The 24,547-nt window shown below is 39.3% G+C and overlaps 1 protein-coding gene across 1 annotated transcript; it reads left to right on the forward strand.

Moving 5' to 3' along the window:
• The first annotated feature begins 1,486 nt into the window (after nucleotides 1-1,486).
• Nucleotides 1,487-23,487, forward strand: LOC127623282 (thrombospondin type-1 domain-containing protein 4-like). The gene is made up of 12 exons (XM_052097669.1): nucleotides 1,487-1,670; nucleotides 10,131-10,335; nucleotides 15,726-15,901; nucleotides 15,982-16,081; nucleotides 16,199-16,396; nucleotides 16,632-16,761; nucleotides 17,080-17,284; nucleotides 18,527-18,700; nucleotides 19,172-19,345; nucleotides 20,592-20,771; nucleotides 21,055-21,199; nucleotides 22,052-23,487. Exons 1-12 carry the CDS (start codon nucleotides 1,596-1,598, stop codon nucleotides 22,192-22,194), a joined length of 1,905 nt encoding a protein of 634 aa, XP_051953629.1. The 5' UTR covers nucleotides 1,487-1,595; the 3' UTR covers nucleotides 22,195-23,487.
• Nucleotides 23,488-24,547: the final 1,060 nt, after the last annotated feature.

Raw genomic sequence — 24,547 nt, forward strand, 5'->3', positions numbered from 1 at the left:
TGGAGCGGTCCGATCACTCTCTGTGGTTTTGGGTGTGACAGAGGAATGTCAAGACCAGGGGATCAGGAATTGGCTGGTTAGCAGGTCACTGTTAGCACCTGCTGGTAGATGCTGGAACTACACCACCCAATGGCAAAAAGCATGTTTCTCCATAGACAGCCATTCAAAAGTAGCAGTGTAGCACATCGTGATCCGGTGATGGATTTTTTTGAAGGGCTTCAAAACATTTTTTATTGATTTATATTTTTCCCTATTTCTTTCTTTCTAGGAAATCTGCGCTATCTGAGCACAGTCATTGAGATGAATGGAGAAGCTAATGGATTGCTCTCTCCAGGTATTTTATAGCTCCATGGTAAAGACTCACGATGACTTTAACAGACAGGAAGAGACCAGTGGATTCTGTTTCTCAAGAGATGCTTCTGTTAACTATTAAATCAGCTGACTGTTAATAAATTGATCTCTTCGACAAGACAAACAGCCTCTATAAATATAAAAGCAAAACTTATCAATCACTGTTTGTGCTAAAGACATGAATTATCAAAAAAATCACTTGCCTCCAAACATAATTTAAATCCTGTTGCACGACAAAAAATGTATGTATCAATGAAAAACATGCAAGAAAGTCAGCACACTGTTGCTCCCAAATAGATTTAATGAGCTCACCAAACAATATATGAATGTGTCGTCTTTCCATGAAGTCTTTCCACATTCTTTCCACATATGTATAGAATGTTTTCTTCCATTAACTGAATTCCATCTCCAAACCTCAGTATAGGGGTGGATGGTATGACAAATCACAGTAAAGTCATTTTATATAACGGTAATAGTATAAATCAAGGTTTGGTCATATACCACTGGGCGGCTGTGGCTTAGTTGGTAGAGCGGGTCTGCCACTAATCACAGGGTTGGTGGTTCACATGACTCCACATGCCGAAGTGTCCTTGGGCAAGACACAGAACCCCAAGTTGCTCCCAATGGCAGGCTAGCACCTTGCATGGCAGCTCTGCCGCCATTGGCGTATGAATGTGTGTGTGAATGGGTGAATGAGTCAACAGTGTAAAGCGCTTTGAATACTGATAAGGTTAAAAAGGAGCTATATAAGTGCAGACTATTTACCATACTTCTATGTTTTCGGGTAATAGTAATACCATGCTATTGGACATAGTACCATTATATTACTGTGTTTTGTTTTGACTTGGTATGCAGTAACATGGTAATACCATGTTTGTTTGAAAATTTGCTTTGGTAATAACAGGCACTGGTATCACTATACCATACAGTACCACCACATTATTTTGTTGTTGCTGGTTCCTGCCTCTCATCAACTAAAACTTCCCACCTCAATGTTTCAGGTCCCCCAAACACACACACTTTCATTCCTACTTTTCCTTTTCTTTTATTCCCACCCCCACCAGCTCAGCTTACAGTCTCCGCTCAGTGTGTGTGAGTGTGAGTGTGTGCAGCTCAGAAGACTGTGGGATGGGCAGCTGGTAGCCACAGCTGCTCTTGTGAATTTGTGCGAATGCGCCTGATGTACTGATCTGTGCTGCGGGAGGATAACACAGTCGGACAGAGAGTGTGTGTGCGCGTGTGTCATGATGCTGTCTGCCATCGCGTTACTGCTGCTCATCTGTCTGCAGATGCGTGTTCTGGGGAAGCCGTGGTCACAGGTCAGAATGTTCACATGTTTTATTTGATGAGCAGATCATAATGATTTCACTTGCATGTATTGTTTCCAAATGCAAAGCTGTTTGTGTGCTGTACAGTTTTCTATTACTGCAGTCCACTCAAGTTTTATGACATTTTCTCCCTCATTTACATTAATAAAAACATGGAACCACTTAAAGATTTTGTGACCAGAGTATTATGTGTAACATTATTTTGTAACAACTGTAACATTTATACCATATTAGAAATATATGTGCATGGCTATCAGTGGGCATGACTGCTTTATGTTGTTTATGCGTGAGAGCAATGAAGAATATGTGGAGTAATTAAAAAATTCAGACTGTGTTTTTGCTAGTTGTTTAGTAGAGTTACAGCTGCCAAACAGCGTTGCGTCTGGAGGTTTTATGTTGAATTGTGCAGACACAAGTGTTCTCTGTATCACTATTTTACATTGAGATTAAGAGTCAGAGCAGTTTTATAATATTGTGTTTAGCTCAAGTGTCAAATAATGTGAAATGGTTTTAGTACTGATGCCAGACTTATTTTTGAGTTATGAGTAATCAAATGAGATTAAGCACCTTTCATTTGTAAAGTATTTAATTCACTGGATTATTAAAAAAATGGTGATTTAAGATAACTTTATGGTAAACCAATTTTTGTTGAATTTCCAACTTTATCACCATGACTATTATATACTGTTATAACGGCATATAATGGTGTGTGTGTGTATACAGTATATTACATTATATTATATTATAAATTATTTATTTAAATATTTAAATAATTATATAAATAAAAAAATAACGCCATAACATTAAGCCCACCACTCCTCTGGCTGAAAGTATTAGCTTATACATAACGTCTTACCTTTTGCTTGCTGAAGATCATTAGCTAAATAATGCTGCATTCATTAAACTTCATCTTTAAATGTGTGTTTTGGGGAAGCTGGCTCTCAGCAGTGTCCTTGAGAGAGATTCTGACATTTATTGTCGCACTGGGTGTGATGTATGTGAATATTCTGCACAGATGGTTTCTCAAGCCACTTTAACTTCCTACAGTACTTCCTGTAATCTTAACATGTCAGTCGCTGCAGATACGACACCACAGCGGCTGTTTAAATGTCATCTGTGGGTTTTATAATAACAGGATCTGACAGATGAAAGAATCATAGCATTACAAACGCTCAGTGCCATATTTGTGCCAGCTGTGAGAAACTCAACTGCTGGCTATTTTAGTGCACTTTACAAGCGCTCTGTGTTTATGGTCATAGCCTTGACCTCTGGCTTTGGGTGTCCACTAATTTCCGCAGACATAAGGGCACAGGAGACAGCACATTTCTCTTATGCTGATGTCAGCGCCCGATCGACCCGTAAATCAGTGTGATTGCAGAATTCACTTTAGACTGTCAAACAAATGCATTTCTCTGGGAGACTTCATGTGTTTGATTTATTTATTCAATTATTTTAACAACTTATATTTCTGTTATCAGAGCACGGCCTCTGTTTTTTGTTTCCTTCTAAGTTTGTCCAGTGTAGCATCCCTGTAGAGTGCTCAGAGAGAGAGAGTTGTATCTTAACAGAGGAACTTAAATCATGTTGTTATTTTTTTAATCTGAATTCTACCTTGTTTACATTTGTAATGAATTGATACTCTTGACTCTTGATGTTTCTTGGTGTTAGAGCAGACATTTATCATGATCAATGTTACGTGTGAAGAGTTTTGGTTCAACTAAAGGCTGTATTTCTGAACTAGACTTTAACATTTGAAGAAGAAAAGTGTGAGCAGTGTTTGACCGTGTATAACTTGAAGCCATGATTCTAGGGTGTTCTAGGTTGTGTCTAGGGTGCTGAAAGGTGGTTGCTAGGGTGTTCTGGGTGGTTTCTTACGGCATCAGCCAAAAGAGTCCACTCCCAATATCTCGGTGATATTCTGGTCTCTAGATATTGTTTGGCCCCCTCCTTCTATGTAAGTCTATGAATGTTGCTATCATCTCTTTACAAGAAAAAATTAAAATTCTGTCATTGAGTTTCCTAATGTTGTTCTAAACCTGCTTGACTTTCTTTCTTCAGTAAAACGTAAATGGAGATGTTTAGCAGAACCAGTGGCGTAACTTGGATCTTGTAGGCCCCAGTGCAAAAAAAAACTTATACATAGCCTACAAGATTTAACTTAAAATATATGACATTATATTGTAATGATTTTTGTTTGCATAATATTGTTACTAAATGTCTCAATAAACTTGATCCTCTTAAGGAAACTTTTCAGAAATTATGAGAAAGATCTTATTTATTTATTTTAAAATGTCTTTCTTGAATTATTAAAATGGAATTCTGCATTTGAGTTATGCTATTTATTCTGAAAAGGCTGCATTTTACTTTATTTTAATTATACCAGTAATCCATCTGACCATAGACATGTTTTTGGGACTAGATTAATTTATTGTCAGTTTCTTTATGACATATTTAATATCAGCTTTCTCCTGAACAAAACGACAGGACACTTCAAGTTTACCTGACATAACAGACATAGTTTGCATGATCAGCTGAACTTTCATGCTGGAGATAAGCCCAATAATAGTATCACTGTTGCTTCATGCTCTTTCGCAGTACAACTCTCTCTGCTTTGTACTATCATTAAATATATTATGTCTTTGACCGTGACACTGCATCATTGATACTCGGCAGCTCTTTACTCACATAATGCAGGGTAGAGGTGACAGTTTCTCAGTGCGGGAGAAACAAGTTTGGGACAGCAGACAAAAAAATGCAGCAGTAGCCATGAAAGCTCAGGGCTCCGTTCACACTGAGTAATGACGTCAGATGCTCAGTAAGATTTCCCAAGAATCCATATGATGTATTGCTTAAAATTAGTCATTTATTTTTTATTTGATACCCTTTTCTACCCAATTTGGAATGCCTGATTCCCACTACTTAGTAGGTCCTCATGGTGGCACGGTTACTCACCTCAATCCAGGTGGCAGAGGACAAGTCTCAGCTGCCTCCGCTTCTGAGAGTCAATCCGCGCATCTTATCACGTGGCTCATTGTGCATCACACCGCGGAGACTCCCAGCATGTGGATGCTACGCACAACTGACAACACACCCCATTGAGAGCAAGAATCCCTAATCGCGACCACAAGGAGGTTACCTTATGTGACTCTACCCTCCCTAGTAACCAGGCCAATTTGGTTGCTTAGGAGACCTGGCTGGAGTAACTCAGCACACCTTGTATTCGAACTCACGACTCTAGGGGTGGTAGTCAGCACCAGTACTCACTGAGCTATCCAGACTCCCAAAATTAGTAATTTCTAATAAAATAAAATAATTAGTGTTAGAGTAAGATGTTATTTTAATAATAAACTATGAAGTTTTAAGATAAAAAATGTCACCATGAATGAGATGCATAGTGTGTAGTCCAGCTATAAATATAAATCAGTTATTTGTAGATACTTGAGTTATATGTTGGTGTTGTATGCTGAGGAAGATATTGGTTGTTTAGTCAGGCATACTATAGGTGTATAAGTATATTTTAGGGCCCCATCATCTCAGGCCCCTTAGACCGTGGGCCCCAGTGCAGCTGCGCTACTGAGCAGAACATTAGACTTACAGTGAAGGGGAACACTTTCCATGAAAATATTGTATGGACTACTTTTAGTTGTATGGACTACTTTTATGAACTACCGTATTTTCCGGAATATATGTTTTCATCATCCAAAAGGTCCTGCAACATATAGTTCAATGCAGCTTTTTTATATAATTTATCTGTAATTGATGTCAGCTGGTCAAACGCATATGCTTACACAGAAATATCAGTCATCATAGAGATGGTAGTAGCGTTTTAAAGTAGCCTATATAGAGAATTTTGCCAAATAATTTTATTCAACCAGTTTAAGGATTCTGTCTACTATAACAGTAAACTCTAGACCGCTGTCAAATGTGACTCCTCACATACCCTCAAAATTATTGTGTCTTGAGTATTTAAATGAAATTGTTTTCATTCCTTTCAGTTTAAACAAGCCTCCTTTTATGTATATTAGAGTGTGCTTCATTCTCGAAAATTGCCTTGCACATTTTAGCTCGCAATATTACCACCAAATAAAAGTAGCCTGTTAAATTAATTTATTTAAAAGAGATGTTTGTGAACATTTTCAACCGATCATATCATTAGTAATTAATTTCATAATCATCAAATAATGGAGAAGAGCGTTATAACCTGGCATATATCCAGATGCATGTTGTCATCAAGCACACAATCTGCATGTTTAAGAGATGATACAGATACCTGGATCAAAGTGATGCTGAACAGTCAAATACGGTGGTCTGTGGCATCCTCTGCTATACAGTGCTCAGAATCGGACTGTGAGATCAGAACTGTGAGTGTCAATTGCACATGCAAATTACATTCAGCAGCGATTTTGTGGGCGCGTTTGCACCTTTGCCCGATCAGCATAATTTCATTAGTGAATCAGACGCTGGTTTAGCAGTTAAAAAGTACTTAAATGTTGATCTTTTTTGCACCAAAAGTGATCCTATCATTTAGATAGGACACCATCCAAATGCATTTTAAGGACCTACTTAATCATGGATATTTTTCTACGTTTCTTCAAATGTGTTCTGCTGAAGACAGAAAGTCATACACACCAGTCATATTATATTATACCTCTTGAAATGTCATTCATCATTAACTTTGATGTTTTCCCCAAGCAGTAATTCCATTGATAAATAGACAGCACACTTCATGATGATTTTTGCCAGTTCCACTGCTAAAGTGGTTTGAGTGTTTCTCGGCTCTGTTTTCGGGCTCTGTGAAGGAAACGTTGAGCTGTGCAGACAGTGCCGCTTGAAAGCTTTCCAACCTGTCCATAAACTCCTGGCTCCTGCAGCCCAGTGCATCGTGGGAACTCATGCTGTTGGTGCAGAGAGAAGGAGCTGCTGTCTGGATGCCAATATACAGTCAGATTTAATTTCATTATTTATTATATGAGTACTATATGTGAACTACATGACTACATTTATAAGATTTATGCTGTTTACTTTTCCTTTGACTATTCAGTCAGTAAATTTACATGTAGTTTAAGAATTTTATTACAGTTGAAAAGTTTTTTTTAAGTCTTTTTAAAATAACATGCAAGTCATTTAGTCCAACTGAAATCATACAGTCGGATTTTTGCGACGTTGGACCAGCAGACCTAGATATTACGATTGTAGCTTGGCTTTATCTATCACGTATACAAGCTAATTGTGCGCACACTCTGAAACATGGATGATGCGCAACATGTATTTAACACTTGCCCAGCTGACATCCTTCTTTCAAATATTATGTATTGTGTCATATTTACCTGGACAGACAGATGAAGACAGGTAAGACTGTCTGTCCTGTGCTAAGCGCACAGTCATAAGCACAAAGTCAGTGGGCATAGCCACAAAGTAATGCACTAAGTCTAGGCACAAGTGGGTTTGGAGAACAATTGAGTGCACAAAGCGCTAAAAGGCTAGGTCAAGTGCATTTTAAATGTCAGGTTTATCTTCGGTAATTGCACGTCTGTGTCCTTTTATATAGTCCATTCCCTGTCAAGCATCAGTGATATAAGACAGCACATTCAGAAGAAGTAGGTAGTGTAAATGGACTGTATACAATGAATTAGAAGAATAGAAATATGAACTTACATTCTTTTTTGCATTAACTGCTTCTATGAAGAATGTCAGACATAGCTCCAATGACTGTGACATACAAGGGCATAATTTGATGTTCCACTATATTTTCAGAGTTTGGACATTAACTTTATTACCACCTGCTGGTGTAATCTCCAAACTGTAAAAGTAGGAACTGAAACGATAGTTTGCACTGAAAAGTTTTAGCACAATGACCAATCTCTCTGGAAATTAGTAAATTATGCTTTGCACCAATTCATTAACATACAATACACCTGCTGTTTGTGTGCATACACCTACAAATAGCACAAATACTCCCAGCCACGACCACTTGTGGTTTGCGCTGGCACAAAAATTGTGCTTAGAATTAGTGCTCTCACGAACATTGGATAAGGCGTTGCGCACGGTGGTTGCACGTAGTGCTGTAGCTTGATTGTGTGAAAACCTGCTGTTGCTCAATTATAACTGAATGTAAACTTACGAGTTTCTAATTTAATCTGTATTACACACACACGCACATGCACATTACACTGTTTAATTGTTTGCCTTTATTTACAAGCACTTTAAGCAAACCTGACGGTAATGTAAAACTTGTATTTGTATGTATTTGCAGAGGCTGATTTGCTCATAAGTGTCTTTTGTGGAATTCAGCATTTCCTGCAATTTAGCACTTTGAAACCACCTACACCAACATGCACACAATTAAAATTTCAAAGAGCTGCTTTGTTTTGATCACCTGGGATTATTTGGTTGGTCGACTCCAGGGCTTAAAAAAAATAATTCCAGAAGTTATCATTTCAGTCAGCATCTATTCAGTCGAAGTCATTTGTTTTGCAAAAATTTGTGTGTTCTGCTGTATGTGAAGGTGCTTTTGTTTGAATTCGAGCATTATGGAGTATAAAATATCCCTGCCGGACTGTAACTGTATCCATCGGGTCAGTCAGACTGTGTCTTTCATGCTGCCAACTTCGTTCTTGTTGTGAACCACAAACTTGAGCCTCCCAGTCAGTTCAAAGACTAAGAGAATGTAACATATCACACACTCACATTAATCGGGACACTGTTCTCCTTTCAGCATATATTCAGTTGTGCTGATGTTTGAAATTATAGATGTTTGCTGCGATGAGGTTGTTCTCTGTCCAGCGTCGTCGAATCCGCCGTTCAGCATCTTTGCAATTTTAACATCTTTTGCTAATCAGAGATCCGAGAAATTTCCACATAATGACGGATGATGTTTACATTCAAAACCCTTGATGTGTCTTTGCCCAGATCTGCTCTTTCCTCTTCATGCCAGTTGATCGTTTAGTTTTGCTTTATCTCAAATCTCATTCATCCATGCATATATTCATACTATATGGTGCATTATGATGTTCTGTTTGAATGTTTTAGATTGAATGCAAGTGGAATTCTTTTGATATGCTTTTTCAGGCTGGATTTCTACATCCTGTGTGTGTGTGTGTGTGTGTGTGTGTGTGTGTGTGTGTGTGTGTGTGTGTGTGTGTGTGTGTTTTGAATATTTGTAGGAAATTGGTAATAACTGCATGAGGTAGTGTGTCACCGTAATGTTGTAGTCTGGGTTAGACAGGAGTTGTTCTGGAGAGTTGTTCAGGTTTGACAGCAGGTCAGTGTGAGCCGGAACCATTCAGCATCATTAGTAAAAGGCCACTGAGAAAACTACTGACTCACTCCTCTTTCCAACAAGGGATTATGGCTGTGTTTCCTGCTCTGCCGCTACTGAATTTCCAGTGCCACAGCAAAATATATATTTTACCTGAGTTGTGAGCTTCCAGTCTGAATTGAGTGTTGTAAGATAAAGAGCATGTAACGCCAAATAATAGCAAAACAACACAACTTTCTATTGTAACACTGTGTTTTCAGAGCAGGTCTGTTTGTAGAGTATTAGTGTATTACACATACTCTGAGCGTGCGTGAGGCTCGTGACACTGTGTTTTCAGAGCTGTTCTGTGCACACTTTGCAAATTCCATCTCTTTCTCAGAGTAACAGATGTGCTCTGGGTTATGTTTGGTTTGTTAACGTACGCTGAACGTGATATATTTACAGTGCTCAGCAAGGCCTGAAAAAGTCGAGGAAATAATTACAATCTAAACAAAAGCGATAGAAAAGCAATGGAAAACAATCTGTATAAAACGTCTTTTAAAATCCTTATCCTGTAAAGAAGTGACTGGACAAATCATGGAAGTTCATTGGTCTAAACACTCCTCGTCCTCTTTTTGCCCATCATTTCCTTCTTTCATCTTTCACTCCAGTCTCTCTAGACCTTTTCTTTAAACCCTTTATGTTTTATTGCTGCTCATCTGAATTTATGGACTACTGAAAATAGAATTATATTCAGCAATATAAATCTCCAGCACCGAGGTCTGATTTATGGCTATTTCCGCTTGTCAATGTCAAAGCACGAAAACAGATTAAAGTGTTCCTGGAACCATGACACTGCTGAAACCATTATCTAAATAAACTGACCACAGAAGACCTGGTCACACATACAGCAGTTTCACTGAAGGTCTCCAGTCGCTGGATTATTGGTTGTAGTGTCTGTTTCCACTGCTGGCTCCTCTAGTTAAACTTTACTAAACTTTGTTGTGTCTCTTCTAACACCTACATTGCATTGCTTAGAGTCTCACTCATGTCACCAAATGACCAACTGCATTTAAAAATCTGGTCTCTTTGTCACTGCATAGTGCTGCATTTGTGAATGCCTTTAAAGACTGTTTGCGTGTGTTAATAATTGACACTAGTTTGAGATTGTTCACAGTGTTTTTCTTTGTTCTTTTTGTTTGTGTTTGTGGCAGAGTGTCGGTTGCGATGATCTCCTGGGCTCTGGCAATGTGCGTGATAAATGCGGTGTTTGCGGTGGAGATAACAGCGCATGTACACTAGTCTCTGGCCAGTTTCAACGCAGCCTGTCTAAAGTGGGTTACCACAAGATTGTAGAGATCCCGCAGGGTGCCACGAAGATCAACGTCACAGAGATGGTGAAGAGCAGGAACTATCTGGGTGAGTCACTCAAAAAGCAACAAGTAGATAAATCCCATTTCAGACATGACAACTCTCGGAAAGATTTAGCATGTTAAACCTCTGGGGTCTGAGGGTATTTTGGGCCCTGGAGAAGTTTTGACATGCCTTGACATTTGTGCTTTTTTCAGTTGCTTAAAAACTTATTAATGGCTAAAGTCTGATAACACTGTATTCAGCACAAACTTGGCTACAATAATATGTGAGCAACATGTGTGTACATGTTTGTATTTTTCAGAAAATAACGTTTATGCATGGTTATTGAAAAAACAAACATTTTAAGTCACTGAAATTAGGTCATATAACACATACTAAACATGTGTCCACAAGACTTTTGAGAACTGGATCTTTTAGCCTAGAGTTTTTGCTACAAAATGATGTGAAAACCACCCTGATCACTCATTTTCTTTACATAAAGACTTTACTTAATTTTAGACCTACACTACCATTAAAAGAAGTCTCTTCTGCTCTGGATTTATTTGATCCAAAATACAGAAACAACATTGATATTCTGAACTCTTTTTACAATTTAAAAGAACAGTTTTCTATTTAAATATATTGTGAAATGCAATTTGTGATCAAAGCTGAATTTTCAGCATCATTACTGCAGTCTTCAGTGTCGCATGATCCTTCAGAAATCATTATAAGATGCTTATTTTTAATATGGGCATATTTAAAGTGCATTTTACTCATTTAACCTGAACACATATTTGCAAGCACAAGCTTTGTTGATGATAATGAGGCATTACAAACACTAGATAAAATATAATCTAAACATTCATATTATTTTATATCATATTACATATCATATTTATATTATACAGCATACAATTTAAATAACTGCTTTAGCCGAAATAGCATTTAAATGTAACTAAAACTTGCTTATTAGGACATATTTCAAATGTCAATACTCTGAATCCTGGCTGGCAAGTCTGGAAACAGTCCCACTAGTAAAATATATACATGTTTATATAAAATAGCATGTCAACTAATGAAAACTAATTGACTACTAATTTTATCCTCTGCTGGATCAAGTCTCTCTTCAAAATACAAACGTTCATCAGAGTCCCACTCTTCTTCTGAGGAAAATGTTAACTCTTCTGTAATATCCTGGAGCTTTCTCGCCTGTGTATCGTTGCAAACGCGCAGAAAAATTAATGAAACGTGTTTACAACCTCACTGTCGGGGGCGTGTACCGTTTGCATTGATTGTCTCAGCACATTAGCGTATGGTGGGTGGGATCACATTACAGATAATTAGATAGACCAGTAAAAACTGTACATCGCTTTGTGTCAAACAGATTGCATTGGGAGAATATTTGTTTTAAATTTGAATTGTTTTATTAAAAAGTAGATATTTTAAGCTTTCTTTAGACATATGTTTCATATGGCTCGGCTTTATCCCTCTCTACACTACCGGCCCAGCCCCGCCCCGCCCTCCTCATCATCACAGTGGGTATGACATATTGTTTGGAATTTGATCTTGGCAGAATAGATCTGCTATGCTGCTGCAGATTAAGTAGGAATACTTGCTACTGCTAGAACATACAGAACGAAGACATACAGTGTAAAGACCCCGATATACTTCACTCAAAATTGAGATTTTTGAACGGCGGCAAACAGAGAAAATCAAGCACCAGTGTTAAGTCCCACACAGGACAATGGGGGTTGTGGGCTGGCCTTAAATGTCTTGCACTCTTTAAAGAACTACAAACAAGATTATGAGAACCAAGAGAAGAACTATTGGCTGGTACATGATGGCCGCAACATGTACTATTAATGTGGAAGCTGCCTTGCCTGCATCCAAAAGATGTTGCAAAAAACTCAAAACTCTTGGAACCTTACAGTATGTAGGATCCAACCCATTATCCCTGTACCATGAAGAGAATTTCAACAATAAGATACACTTCTGCTTCATCGAACCAATGTCATATGCTCTGCACCACATCTGGGTGAATCCTTCAAGATCCCTTGAAAAAGCATTTGCTAATAGATTGCTCGACCCGGGAGGTGAACTGCCTTCAGTGATGCTAGTCGGGGAAGAGACCAGGTGAGAATATTGTGAGTGAGATGCAAGGACTTGAGCGACTTTGTACCACATTGATGGTTCAGGTGGTACACCATCAAGGTTTTGTCAGACCAAATGAGCACATGACGGCTTGCCAGAACCGGCAATAAATATTGCAGGGCTAGGAAAACTGTGCAAACTCTAGAAGGTTGATGTAGCCTGTAGACTGATCTGGAGACCAATGGCCACAAATACTCCTATGATTACACGTTGCACCCCAGCCCATGAGGGAAGCATCGGTTGTGACCACTTCCCGACAAGATGGAATGACCCCTGGCAACTGCCGATGAGGAGGTTGAAAACCTCAAGCATCGTCAACAGCACAGGGCCTCTGTGGGCCCTGTGACTGTGGAGTAGGCTGTTGGTGGAAGCATTGTTCTGGTGTTGTAAAGCGATGGCGAGCTTGAGTTTTCGGCACCTTTGCGTTACACCTCTGTCAGCTGGTGAGTGGCCCCAGACAATTTAACCCTCTTCTCCAGCAGTTCTGAAATTTTAGGCCTAAAGAGGTGTCCAGGAATGACTGGGAGGTCCCGCAGAGTTTTCTTACAATCCTCAGGCAGTTTTGCCTGAGCAAGCCACACTTGGCGGCAGGCTGCAAGAGTACCTAGTTCACGGGTCACATGGCCCATAGTCAGAAGAGCATCTGCAGGAACTGAGAAACTGTGGGTCAGCGTTTGCCGACTCCAATTTACTGGTGGTAGCGAAGAGTAATTGGCAGATTTTATTCTCAGTGCAGGTTATATAGGCAGCAGATTCTTATGCCTTGTTCAGTAAAATCTGCTTCGGCCATAGACGCAAGTGTACGAGCGATCCTTGATATCTGCTTTGGTGCACTAGACCCCTGAGGGAGTTAGAATATTCTAAAACAAAATCTTTGCATGGTGGAATAGCAAAGTAAGTCACAGCTGAGAACCATCTAAAAAAGACATTGGACTGGGCTAGTGGGGCAGGTGACCTGTTCATCTGGAGCACAGTCACTGTGTCTTACAAAGAGGATGGAGCCTATCCTGATGACTGAACTGAATCCCCACTAGAACCCCCTGCAGCTTTAAGATCAGAATTAACATCTGGGGAGATTACACGTTGGTTGCACAGCAAGATCCACAGCATCCATATGATCGTGTCAGAAGCATTTGTAGAGAGTACGTCCAAGTCAGAATGACGTGAAAGAAAAGGGGAGTTAAGAGGTTCTTCCCTAATTCCTTTACTTGAACTATCCTCATCCTCCTGTGTTATAGTTACAGGAGTAGCAGTAACCACAGGCTGAAGTGATTGAAGGAGACGTTTTTGCTCTGACATCTCAGAAGAAAGGACAGCAACTGTCTTAGAAAGTGAATTCTCCTCCATACGATCGCTCTGTGAATGTGCCTTTCTTAGATGGGGGGGGGGGGAGGGGGTACACAGGCTGCTGCAGATGCACAACATTTTCCGAGTCTGTCTGTTGGGGGGGTAACTCAGATTCCCCGAGTTTCATTGTCAAATTAGGGTCTAACTCAGAGAGACGGAGCCACCTCTCTGACCTAGGCAAAAGACTACAGTGCAAGCAGGGGTCAGTGATAGCATTTCTCGAATGCTGAATTCCCAAATAGGATGGACAGACATCATGGCCGTCATCAGAGAGAAGAGTATTAGGACACAGCTTTCATGTCAGTAAGAAGCCAGTGGCAGTAGAACCATGAGCCATGATCACTTGGGTAACAAAACACTCCGAGATAGAACCGTAAGGCTAAGACAAGCAGAGCGGTAAATAGCCTGTGAGAGATATCGCGATGATGAACAAAAAGTAATACAATTCCTCTGGATGGAACCGAATGGCAGTTCAGCAAAGAATGCTCATGAAAAAATTAAAAAGAATATATTCACACTGGGATTGCACCAATACAGCACAGCATATCACAAAAGTCCATATAGAGGTTAAGATAACTAAGTTAGCGGGGACCGCCAATGTATCAGTTTGATAAACACTAGCCACCAGATAGCAGTGTTACAGACAAATCGTGAAAATATACAGTGTACAATGAAATACAAAAACTCACCAAACGCAGACAAAATAATCTAAAAGGTTTAGATTCACAGTTTGCAAGGATGATACTTTACTGCTCTTGTAAGCTATACTTGATAGCATGGAATCACATGAAGAATAATTACCTATACCTATCAGGCGAGAAAGCGAATGAGGCTGAATGCTGAGCTAATGTGGCTATTAATCTCGAAGCTCAGCCTACGTCACTACATGACTTGTTGGTATATGCTCTCGACCTATCTAGCTGGCACTGCGGTAATCCATTAGTGCTTAAACACCACCTCTGGGGGCCTGGGTAACTCAGCGAGTAACGCTGACTACCACCCCTGTAGTCAAGTTCGATTCCAGGGTGTGCTGAGTGACTCAAGCCAGGTCTCCTAAGCAACCAAATTGGCCCGGTTGCTAGGGAGAGTAGAGTCACATGGGGTAACCTTGTGGTCGCCATAATGTGGTTCGCTCTCGGTGGGGCACGTGGTGAGTTGTGTGTAGATGCTGCAGTAAATAGCGTGAAGCCTCCACACACGCTATGTCTCAGCGGTAACGCGCTCAACAAGCCATGTGATAAGATGCGTGGATTGATGGTCTCAGACATGGAGGCAACTAAGATTCGTCCACCACGAGGACTTAGTTAATGCCACTATTGGGAATCGGGCATTCCAAACTGGGGAAAAAAAAGGGGCGAATAAAACACCCCCCCAAAAAAACAGAACTGAGCAATTTAAATGTTAGACAAAGAAAAAGTAGGGATGTTCCAATTCCATTATTTTGAAAATGAGTATGAGTACCGAAACTTAATTTATGATACAGAGTCTGATACCTGTTTTTTTCTTAACTCGATATCAACAGTTTATTTCAATTTTATCATCAAAATGGTGTTTAAATGAATGAATTAAAACTTTAATCAAATGAAAATATAACAATACATTTTCAACATATTTTTTATCAAATAAAGTGCTTATATACAGAATCTCACAGCACAATCCAAAATACAACATTGGAGATACTTTATATTTTTTCAAATAAAGTGCTGCATAACAGAGCATCACAGATGGGTCATTCTTCAATTGGGGAGGCAAAAGAGATGCAAAAGAGATGCAAAAGAGATTATTTGAATAATAAAATGTATTGCTATGCATTTAAAATCTGTTTAATATGATATATCCAGTAAAATGGAAGCTTAAGGACATTTTGATTTTTCAACCTGGTTGTTTTTAAAAGTCTATAAGAGATCCTCAATATAGATTCTAAGGCCTATGTTTGTTTGTACGTGTGTGTCCTGTAGCTCTGCGCAGTCGGTCTGGCCGATCGATTATTAACGGAAACTGGGCCATCGACCGGCCTGGTACGTATGAGGGAGTGGGAACCATGTTCATGTACCGTCGGCCCAATGAGATCACCAGCACAGCAGGAGAATCATTCCTGGCCGAGGGCCCGACCAATGAGATCCTGGACGTTTTCGTGAGTTAAACAGAACGTTTTATTAATCTGTAGTGACTGATGTTTCTCTTGTCTCATGTGTGTATGTTCTCTCTCCTCAGATGATCTACCAGCAGCCCAATCCAGGAGTTCATTATGAGTTCATGATGCCCTCAGAAAACACTGGACAAACTCAAGATCATAACGATCCACAAATGCAGGGTGAGTGAGTTCATACAGCTGTCTGTCTCGTACATCAGCAGCATATACTTATACAGGGCTTAATAGTAAGGATATTTTCTGCTGGTCCTTTTCTTTTTGTCTTGCATTTCTCCACAGTAAATGTTGTGAGTGGGCAAGCTGGTTCTGATCCGAATAGCCGATCGACTCTAGAGGAACGTGAGCAGTCAGGTGTGGTCAGGTATCTTACTCCCATCCCTGATAACCAGTTACCTGCAGCGGCACACCCGAACAGACACAGTGAATACATGTGGAAACTCACTGGCACCACAGACTGCAGCGCCTCCTGTGGCAGAGGTCAGAATTACATTAATTTACTGTGTAACACTCCCTCTAAGGGCATTTATTTTGTTTTTACTGAAACATTATTCCTGAGAACTGTAAAGAGATTAATTCTGTGAAAATTCTGCCTCGTGAGTGGCTGCAGGGATTATTTTGTATGAAATGAAATTAGATTTGTGAATATTCAAAGTAAAGTTTTTTAATATCTGAATGGGTTCCCCATTTGTTGACTGGTCCATTACATGTGCAGGTAGCAGATACACCGTGTTTGGCTGCGTTCACCGGGTAACTCATACACATGTGCTGAACAGTCTGTGTGACAGCATCGCTAAACCCAGTGTGCAAGAGGAGCCGTGTAACATGCACCTGTGTCCTGCGTTGTGAGTCTCTTTCATTTCTATGTGTTTGTTGATAAACTGGAACATATGAGCAGAATTTATTTTGAATAATTTTCCAAAATGTGAAAAAAATACTCATATTTCCCCAACTTTGCCAGTATCAAAGGGATTGTACTTTTAAAAAAAGAAAGTAAATCACGGCCATGAATCATGATTTGCTAAGTGCTTGTCGGTTGCAGGTGGGATGGGGGGTGAAGGCCTTATCCTACAGATAATTTGATTGGACAAAAATCTGTCATCAATATTTTTGCTTCATTTTGAAGAGATTTTGGCAATGGTTGTTCTTATATATGTGTTCAGCTGGGACATTGGTGAGTGGTCTGAATGCAGTAAGACTTGCGGTTTGGGCATTCAGCATCGTCAGGTACTCTGTCGTCAGGTGTACGCCAACCACACGATAAACGTGCACACCAGTCGATGTCAGCACCTGGATCACCCTGAGACAAGCACCACCTGCCAGCTGAAGATCTGCAGCGAGTGGCACATTCGCACGGAGTGGAGTCCCGTGAGTGACAGCTGTCAGTCAAACCCCTCCTCCCCGCTGATTGGCCACACACGTGAGAACTGTGAGCAACAGCCTATCAGCGGGGGCAGTGGATGTAGCTTTTGAACTCTGGGATAGATATTTGGTTTGGGGGAAACTTGAGCTTGAAAACTGCAATAACACATCAGTATTAGTTTCAAGTTTGGCCAAAAACGTACTTTACAGACGTACACAAATGCAGGCGCAAATGCTTGGCCAACACATTGCAAGCATGCGGTCCCACTGTACATACTAAATTGAAAGCAAACTAAATTTTAACGCTTCCAAACAAATGAAACCGAAAAACTAAACTCATGCAAAGAAATTTCACTTTCCGCTGCACACAAAAGTTCAAGTTTGGAACTCTGACTTGCGAATACGTGTGACCAGATGACGTGTAACTGATGTCACACACTGATCTCTTGGCTCAAAACAAAGAGTGCATGTTTTTATTGTTTGCAGAAGAATTAGTAGTTGGTGTATTTTAACATTTTGAATAAAAAATTATTTGTTAATTGTGTTAAATGTTTATCCAGAAGCCCTTAAGCGTGACACAATATCCTGTCTGTTGCGAAATAATTTAGCATGTTCAAAGCCTAGTATGACTCCAGCTTTAACGTGTGTTCTTGCGTTACTTTGGCGGTAACATACTTCAGTAATTAAGGGGGCGATAGCAGGGCCATTTCTGGGTATAGGGGGGCCCTAAGTAAAATCCTCCCTTCCCTCTCGGCCACAAGGCGGGACCCCTATAGCAGTCTAATTGAGTCATAAAAGCTGCCTGAGTCTTACTCGCAGCTTTTAGTATATTTAAAAAACACTTTGTGGGGCCCCCTGTTGGTTTGGAGGCCCTAAGAGGCCATTAATACCACGTATAGCTAGAAACAGCCCTGGCTGATAAAGTTTCCTTCAAATGTCTGTGTCATTAATAGACCAAATTTGTTACTGATCATGTAGCTAACTATAAATATTTTATAGTTTGAAAGTGAAATCTGTTTACTCTCATGTCTGCTACAGCACCCCTTTGTCGCAATGCTGAGAATGCAATGTGTATTTGTGATTATTTATTAATTGCAATCTTGCACCTTTTGACAGCGATGTGTGAAATACAGCCTGCGTAACTAGAAGCAGTTGCGTTCATGTACTTACATAGTTGTATCTGGCATAGCACTGTAACTTTTGCGAGTTGAAGTGCGTTTGTGTATGTATGTTTGTGTGTGTTGTCAGTGTTCTGTGCCCTGTGGGGTAGGACAGAGGTCACGCGAGGTGCGCTGTGTCAGTAATGTTGGCGATATTGTAGTAGATGACGAGTGCAACATGAAACTTCGGCCCAGTGATGTGGAGAACTGTGACGCCGGTCCATGTACAAAGAGCTGGTTCTTCAGTGAGTGGAGCAGTCAGGTGAGTGTCACTACAGGCAGGTATCGAAGTCTAGTTGGTTAGTAGTTGCATGTTGCCAGACCTTTGACGATCTGCATAAAGTCTGGTCCACTTTGCAGCTTATTCTGGCCAAGAACCACTCACTTACACAGGAAAGCTCTGAGTAGCATTTTCTGACATGTGCAGTGACCAATCACAGTTTGTTTTGTGTTTACGGATCTGAATTAGGTAATACCACAGTATTAGGCCGGTACAGATCAAACTAAATCAGAAAATTGCACTGTAGTAGTGTAAGTCTGTTAACGGTTGTACAGAAAACACAAAAGACAGTAGCAGAAAATGTGTCTAGACTTTGTTATCAGAATGTCTGTTAATCACAGACAAAATAAAATAAAAAAATACAAATTATTGATCAGATATGCAACTGCTGCCTGTCAGAATTCTTGTCCTTGTGGTTTTATTTGCTTGCTCACTGTGAACCTGTTCTGTTAGTGTTCTGCCACGTGTGGCGCAGGTGTGCAGACACGTAGTGTCCTGTGCCTAATCAATCACATCAGCAGTTTGCCTTTAGAGGGTTGCGGGTCACAGCGCCCCCCAGAGGCACAGCCCTGCAACAACGGCCCCTGTGAAAGCCGCACTGAGTGGTTCACTGGAGCCTGGAGTCAGGTGAGACTGATGTGAAACAGCAGGAATCACCCACAGAGAACTGTTTTATATCAACATCAAATGGTTTGCAAAACATTTATTTCTGTAATATGGAGTGAAACAATGTTCCAATGTGAAACAAGATTGTCAGTTAGATCAAATGTTGGACAGGACATGATTTTATCCATGGGGAATAGAGCACAACAGGTTCTGGAAGTAAATGTCCCATAAAATTTTCCATAGACTAATTGATTTTTAACAATAATTTATAAACCTATTAAAACAGACCTTGAACTCTATGCTTCTGCTGAAGCGATCTATTTGCGTTATTTAAACTCCATTGTATAAAAATTGTGTTTAATAATGGAATTCAAGGTAAACAACTACATTATCCATGGTCCAACAGAGAAAGCTTTACCAATCAGAGAACCTCAGCCAACGAAGCCCACAAAACATGCCTCAGAGCAACCTCCCATTCCCATAATGCACTGTGAATGACGTAATCGAGTCTGTCTCTCTTCACCCTTAAACTATTATATATTTGAACATATCAGAATATTTTTCAATAAACGTAAAATATTGTTTTTATACTTATAATGAACAACCTAAAATCAAAAGCTTGATACTGTATATTCCCATTGTTTTTATTCAATGACATCTTTCGCAGTGCTTCATGGGATTGTTATTTTTGCCCTCGTTAAAGATGGTGAGTAAAAGACACAGCCTTGTAACTTTGACTTTTTGTCTGATTTTCAAATACCTTTTTGCCTCGAAACAAAGTTTGTGGTGTTGTGATTTACCTCGGAGCTGGTCGGTTCGGTTCATGGCTTACAACTCTTTTAAGAAGGATTTTATGAAAAAAAGAAAAAGCCTTTGGAAAAAAAGAATGGGAAAAATACTCCCAGAACCAAGATGCTGAATATGTGGGTGGGCACTGTTGTACTCTATTGATTGGATGGTTAAAAATGTCACTTAAACAGGTGGTTAAGAAAATAGGAGAGCTTGATGACATCAGCCTAAAACGAATGTAATTTCAGAAGTGGAGCAAGTTTTTTTCTTTATAATGGACACTGATGATGACGACTTTTCATGCACAATACCACCAGAAATATTTATTAACTATAAATAGGGTCAGTTTTGATTTCTTGTTGAATTTCTAGTTTTTTACTGTGACAGTATAGCAGTATGTTGATGTCATAGATGATGTTATAGGTCTTGTTTTGACTGAGTGTGTTTTCATGAATGGTTTCTGGGCTTGTGTTGACAGTGCTCAGCGGAGTGCGGCACTGGCAGCCAGCAGAGGACAGTAGCGTGTTTGATGAAGTCTGAAGAGGGTTTTACTGTCATGTCCTCTTATGAGTGCTCTTCTTTGGACAGACCACTCAGCCAGCAGAGCTGCTTCATCAAAGCCTGCGGAGCAAAGTGGTACCACACAGACTGGAGTGTGGTGTGTGAACCGAACACAAACACACACACAAAATATCACAGCACTCAAATTGATTTACCTCATATTTCTTTTTAGTATCACTTGGTGTTGTAAGAGTGATGTATGCCTTAGCAAACACCATTAATTACATAAATAAGTCCATAATTACTATTGCTCATACTTGGCGAATTGAACTAAGTTAAGAACATCTATTTGCATAGTGAATCTGTCATTGGTCTTTTCAAACTTAAAATGCACATCTAGTTATATATTAATAGTACGTTTTATGCGTTTGTGTGTGCAGTGTTCGAAGACATGTGCGGGCGGTTACCGTCTGCGAGAGGTGCGCTGTCTCTCTGATCACATGATCGCCAGTGACAGCTGTGAGGATACATTAAAGCCTCATGACAAAGAGGAGTGCAACGCTGAGCCCTGTCTGCCTCTGATTGGTCAGTCCCATCATTAGTATATAAAGATGCCAGTAACACTTTAAAATAAGGTTCCATTTGTTAATATTAGTTAACAACATTAGTTAACATGAACTAACAATTAACAATACTTTCACAGCATTTATTAATCTTAGTTATAAATATATACTAATACATTTTTAAAATCAAATGTGGTATTTGTTAACATTAGTTAATGATCTTTGAACTAACATGAACTAAAAAATAATTATTGTATTTATTTTTAAATTTTTACTCAAATTAACCAAGATTTATACTTGCTGCAAAACAAATTTTATATATATATATAGTTCATTGTTTGTTCATGATATCTAATGCATTAGCTAATGTGAAAGAAATGTTCTGGGTTCAATGCAAGCTAAGCTCAATCGACAGCATTTGTGGTATAATATTGATAACCACAAAAAATTTTTTACCTGTCCGTCAAAAAACATCATGCATGACGATATAATGGCAAAAAACCCTAAAACATTTTTTTGTGGTAATCAGTATAATGCCCCAAATGCTGTCGATTGAGCTTAACATGTATTGAACCCAGAATATTCCTTTAACAAATGGAACCAAGATGTTGCTTCTTTTACTTTCATTTATCTGTTGTGGACAATGATACATTATTTAATGTATTAAGTATATGTACTGTATATCACTGTGGTATTCGTTACCAAGTCTTCAATCCATGTTGATTTAAAGAAAAAAGAAAAAAAACTCAAGGCATCCATGTGGGTGTGTGCTTAATTGTCAATGAAAAAATGTCACAATGCAAAAAAATCATCAATATTTATGCAAAATTAAATTTGTATATTTTGTGTAAGTTATACAATCTGTGTTTTTCAGATGAAAAGTGTCGAGATAAATATTTCAACTGTAATGTGGTGGTCCAGGCACGTCTCTGCGTGTATGACTACTATAAGATGGCGTGTTGTGCTTCCTGTACACGTGTGGCACAGAAGAATTCAGGACAGTGGAGACACTTATAGAAAAAGCATCCTGCGGATGTACCATCACTAGAAGCATCTTATCTCTGCACAATAACAGACCTGAGTGCAGGTGAAGCACACCAATCGATAGCAGTGATTCTTTTGAAAGAAAGAGCCTAAAAGGAAGAATTCCTGAATGAGTGACATTACAAGAGGGAATACAGACTCACCATTTATCACTAATTCTCTTTGGATGGGAGAAATGCTGAATTGTACGGCCTGTGGCCTCAGCGTATAATGACAGTATGTCATTAACAATGACAACAACTCATTATATGGTGCTTCAGCTTGAACCCAAGTTGAAAAAGGAACACAGTTTTATTGTAAACATAATATTTCAACCTCTTAAAGATGTTGGTCAGTGTCCTCATGAACTATACACACAGAGGGAAGCATTTTAGATCAGTTTATATCACCTGAGAGTTCCTCTGAACACAAGAACACATGATGATGCTTGTATCTCGGTAGTGCAGCAAACAAGGCCCATGTACATTGCAAAGTTTAGAGAGTGACTGCCACATTTTAATTCACAAGTGAATCCCCTGTGTGTACGAAATACAGGAGTTACTCAAGAACCTGCTATGGTTGACATAGTGATAACCATAACAACGGTTTGGCGTCTTGCGGCCTCAAAGAAGATGTTGACAACTTAACCCGTTTGATATATATGAAAGAAATATTAGAGATTCTGTCCGTCCGTTTTTAATAACTACCATTAAAAGTGCATCCTGAAGCTTTTAAGCAGCATGCTCTCTCTGGAATGTAATGTATGTGTTATGCTGAGACCTGGACTGATGGGAGAAACTACAGTGGAGAGAGACATTATCAAACTTTCTGAATGATTCCAGACTTGTTCCTCAGCCTCTGTGATTTTCTAGAAATGCACCTCACTGTACACCACTGCAACAACTATTTCACTGAATTATTCCGCAGTGAACTGTGCAAATGTGGTTGTCACTCCTTTAATTAACTGAACTCAGACGAAGAATGACAACTCTTTTTAGCTGCAGTGTATTATTTATATCTCTGTTATAACAAATGGTTCTACCATTGATGGTGCCTCATCTGAATCACAGCAGTAGTCAGATGTGGTTTATTTGACCTGTTGTTATTATTATGTAAACTCTCAGTTATTCAATTAAAAACCCAAAGATGTATGATGCATGCAGATAAAATGACATTTGTTATTAACCTCAGTGATAAAAAGAGCATTTGGACCGACATGATCACAGGTAGTTTGTAAGTTATATGTTTTTTTGTACTCTTATATATTTATATTTTGAAAACGCATCGTTTTGAAACAGATTTGTCAAAACCTTGATATTCGAGTTGTAACGTTTTAATCTTTTTCTAACATTGATTAAAGTTTAATGTTTAATTGTATTCCCATGTAGCTCTTTGTCTCATAGAATGTTTATATTGTTTTGAAATTTGTCTTGAACAATAACATATATATACCCTCAGTGACCATTTTATTAGGAACACCTAATTAGAACACCTAATAATGCGAACACCTAATTAGGAACTTGATAATGTGATTACCTAATCAGCCAATCGTGTGGCTGCAGTGCAATGCATAAAATCATGCAGATATGGGTCAGGAGCTTCAGTTAATGTTCACTTAAACCATCAGAATGGGCAAAAATTGTGATCTCAGTGATTTGGACTGTGGCATGATTGTTGGTGCCAGACGGGCTGGTTTGAGTATTTCTGTAACTGCTGACCTCCTGGGATTTTCACACACAACAGTCTCTAGAGTGTAAACAGAATGGTGCCAAAAACCAAAAACATCCACCAAGCAACAATTCTGTGGATGAAAATGCTTGTTGATGAGAGAGGATGGCCAGACTGACAGAAAAGCTACAGTAACTCAGCTCTGTACAATTGTAGTGAGCAGAATAACATCTCAGAATGTACAACATGTTGAATTTTGAGGCGAATGGGCAACAACAGCAGAAGACCATGTTGGGTTTCACTTCTGTCAGACAAGAACAGAAAACTGAGGCTGCAGTGGACCTACCATCTGCATGTCGCAGCAGAAATCGAGATTCATCAGACCAGGTGATGTTTTCCCAATCGTCTACTGGCCTTTTTTGAAGAGCCTGTGCCCACTGCAACCTAAGCTTTCTTCCCACCCCACATTCTGATGATTTTATGCATTGTACTGCTGCCACACGATTGGTTGATTAGATAATCCAGCGAATAAGTAGGTGTAGAGGTGTATCTCATTATTGCTCAAATAGTGTACAGTATATATGTATACAATATACATACATATTCACTTCCATTGTAAGTGCTTCACTGTAACCCAGATTTATATATATTTTTTTAAAAAGGAGGGACAAGCCGAAAT

This window comes from Xyrauchen texanus, chromosome 29 (genome assembly GCF_025860055.1).
Source record: "Xyrauchen texanus isolate HMW12.3.18 chromosome 29, RBS_HiC_50CHRs, whole genome shotgun sequence".
Classification (NCBI taxonomy): domain Eukaryota; kingdom Metazoa; phylum Chordata; class Actinopteri; order Cypriniformes; family Catostomidae; genus Xyrauchen; species Xyrauchen texanus.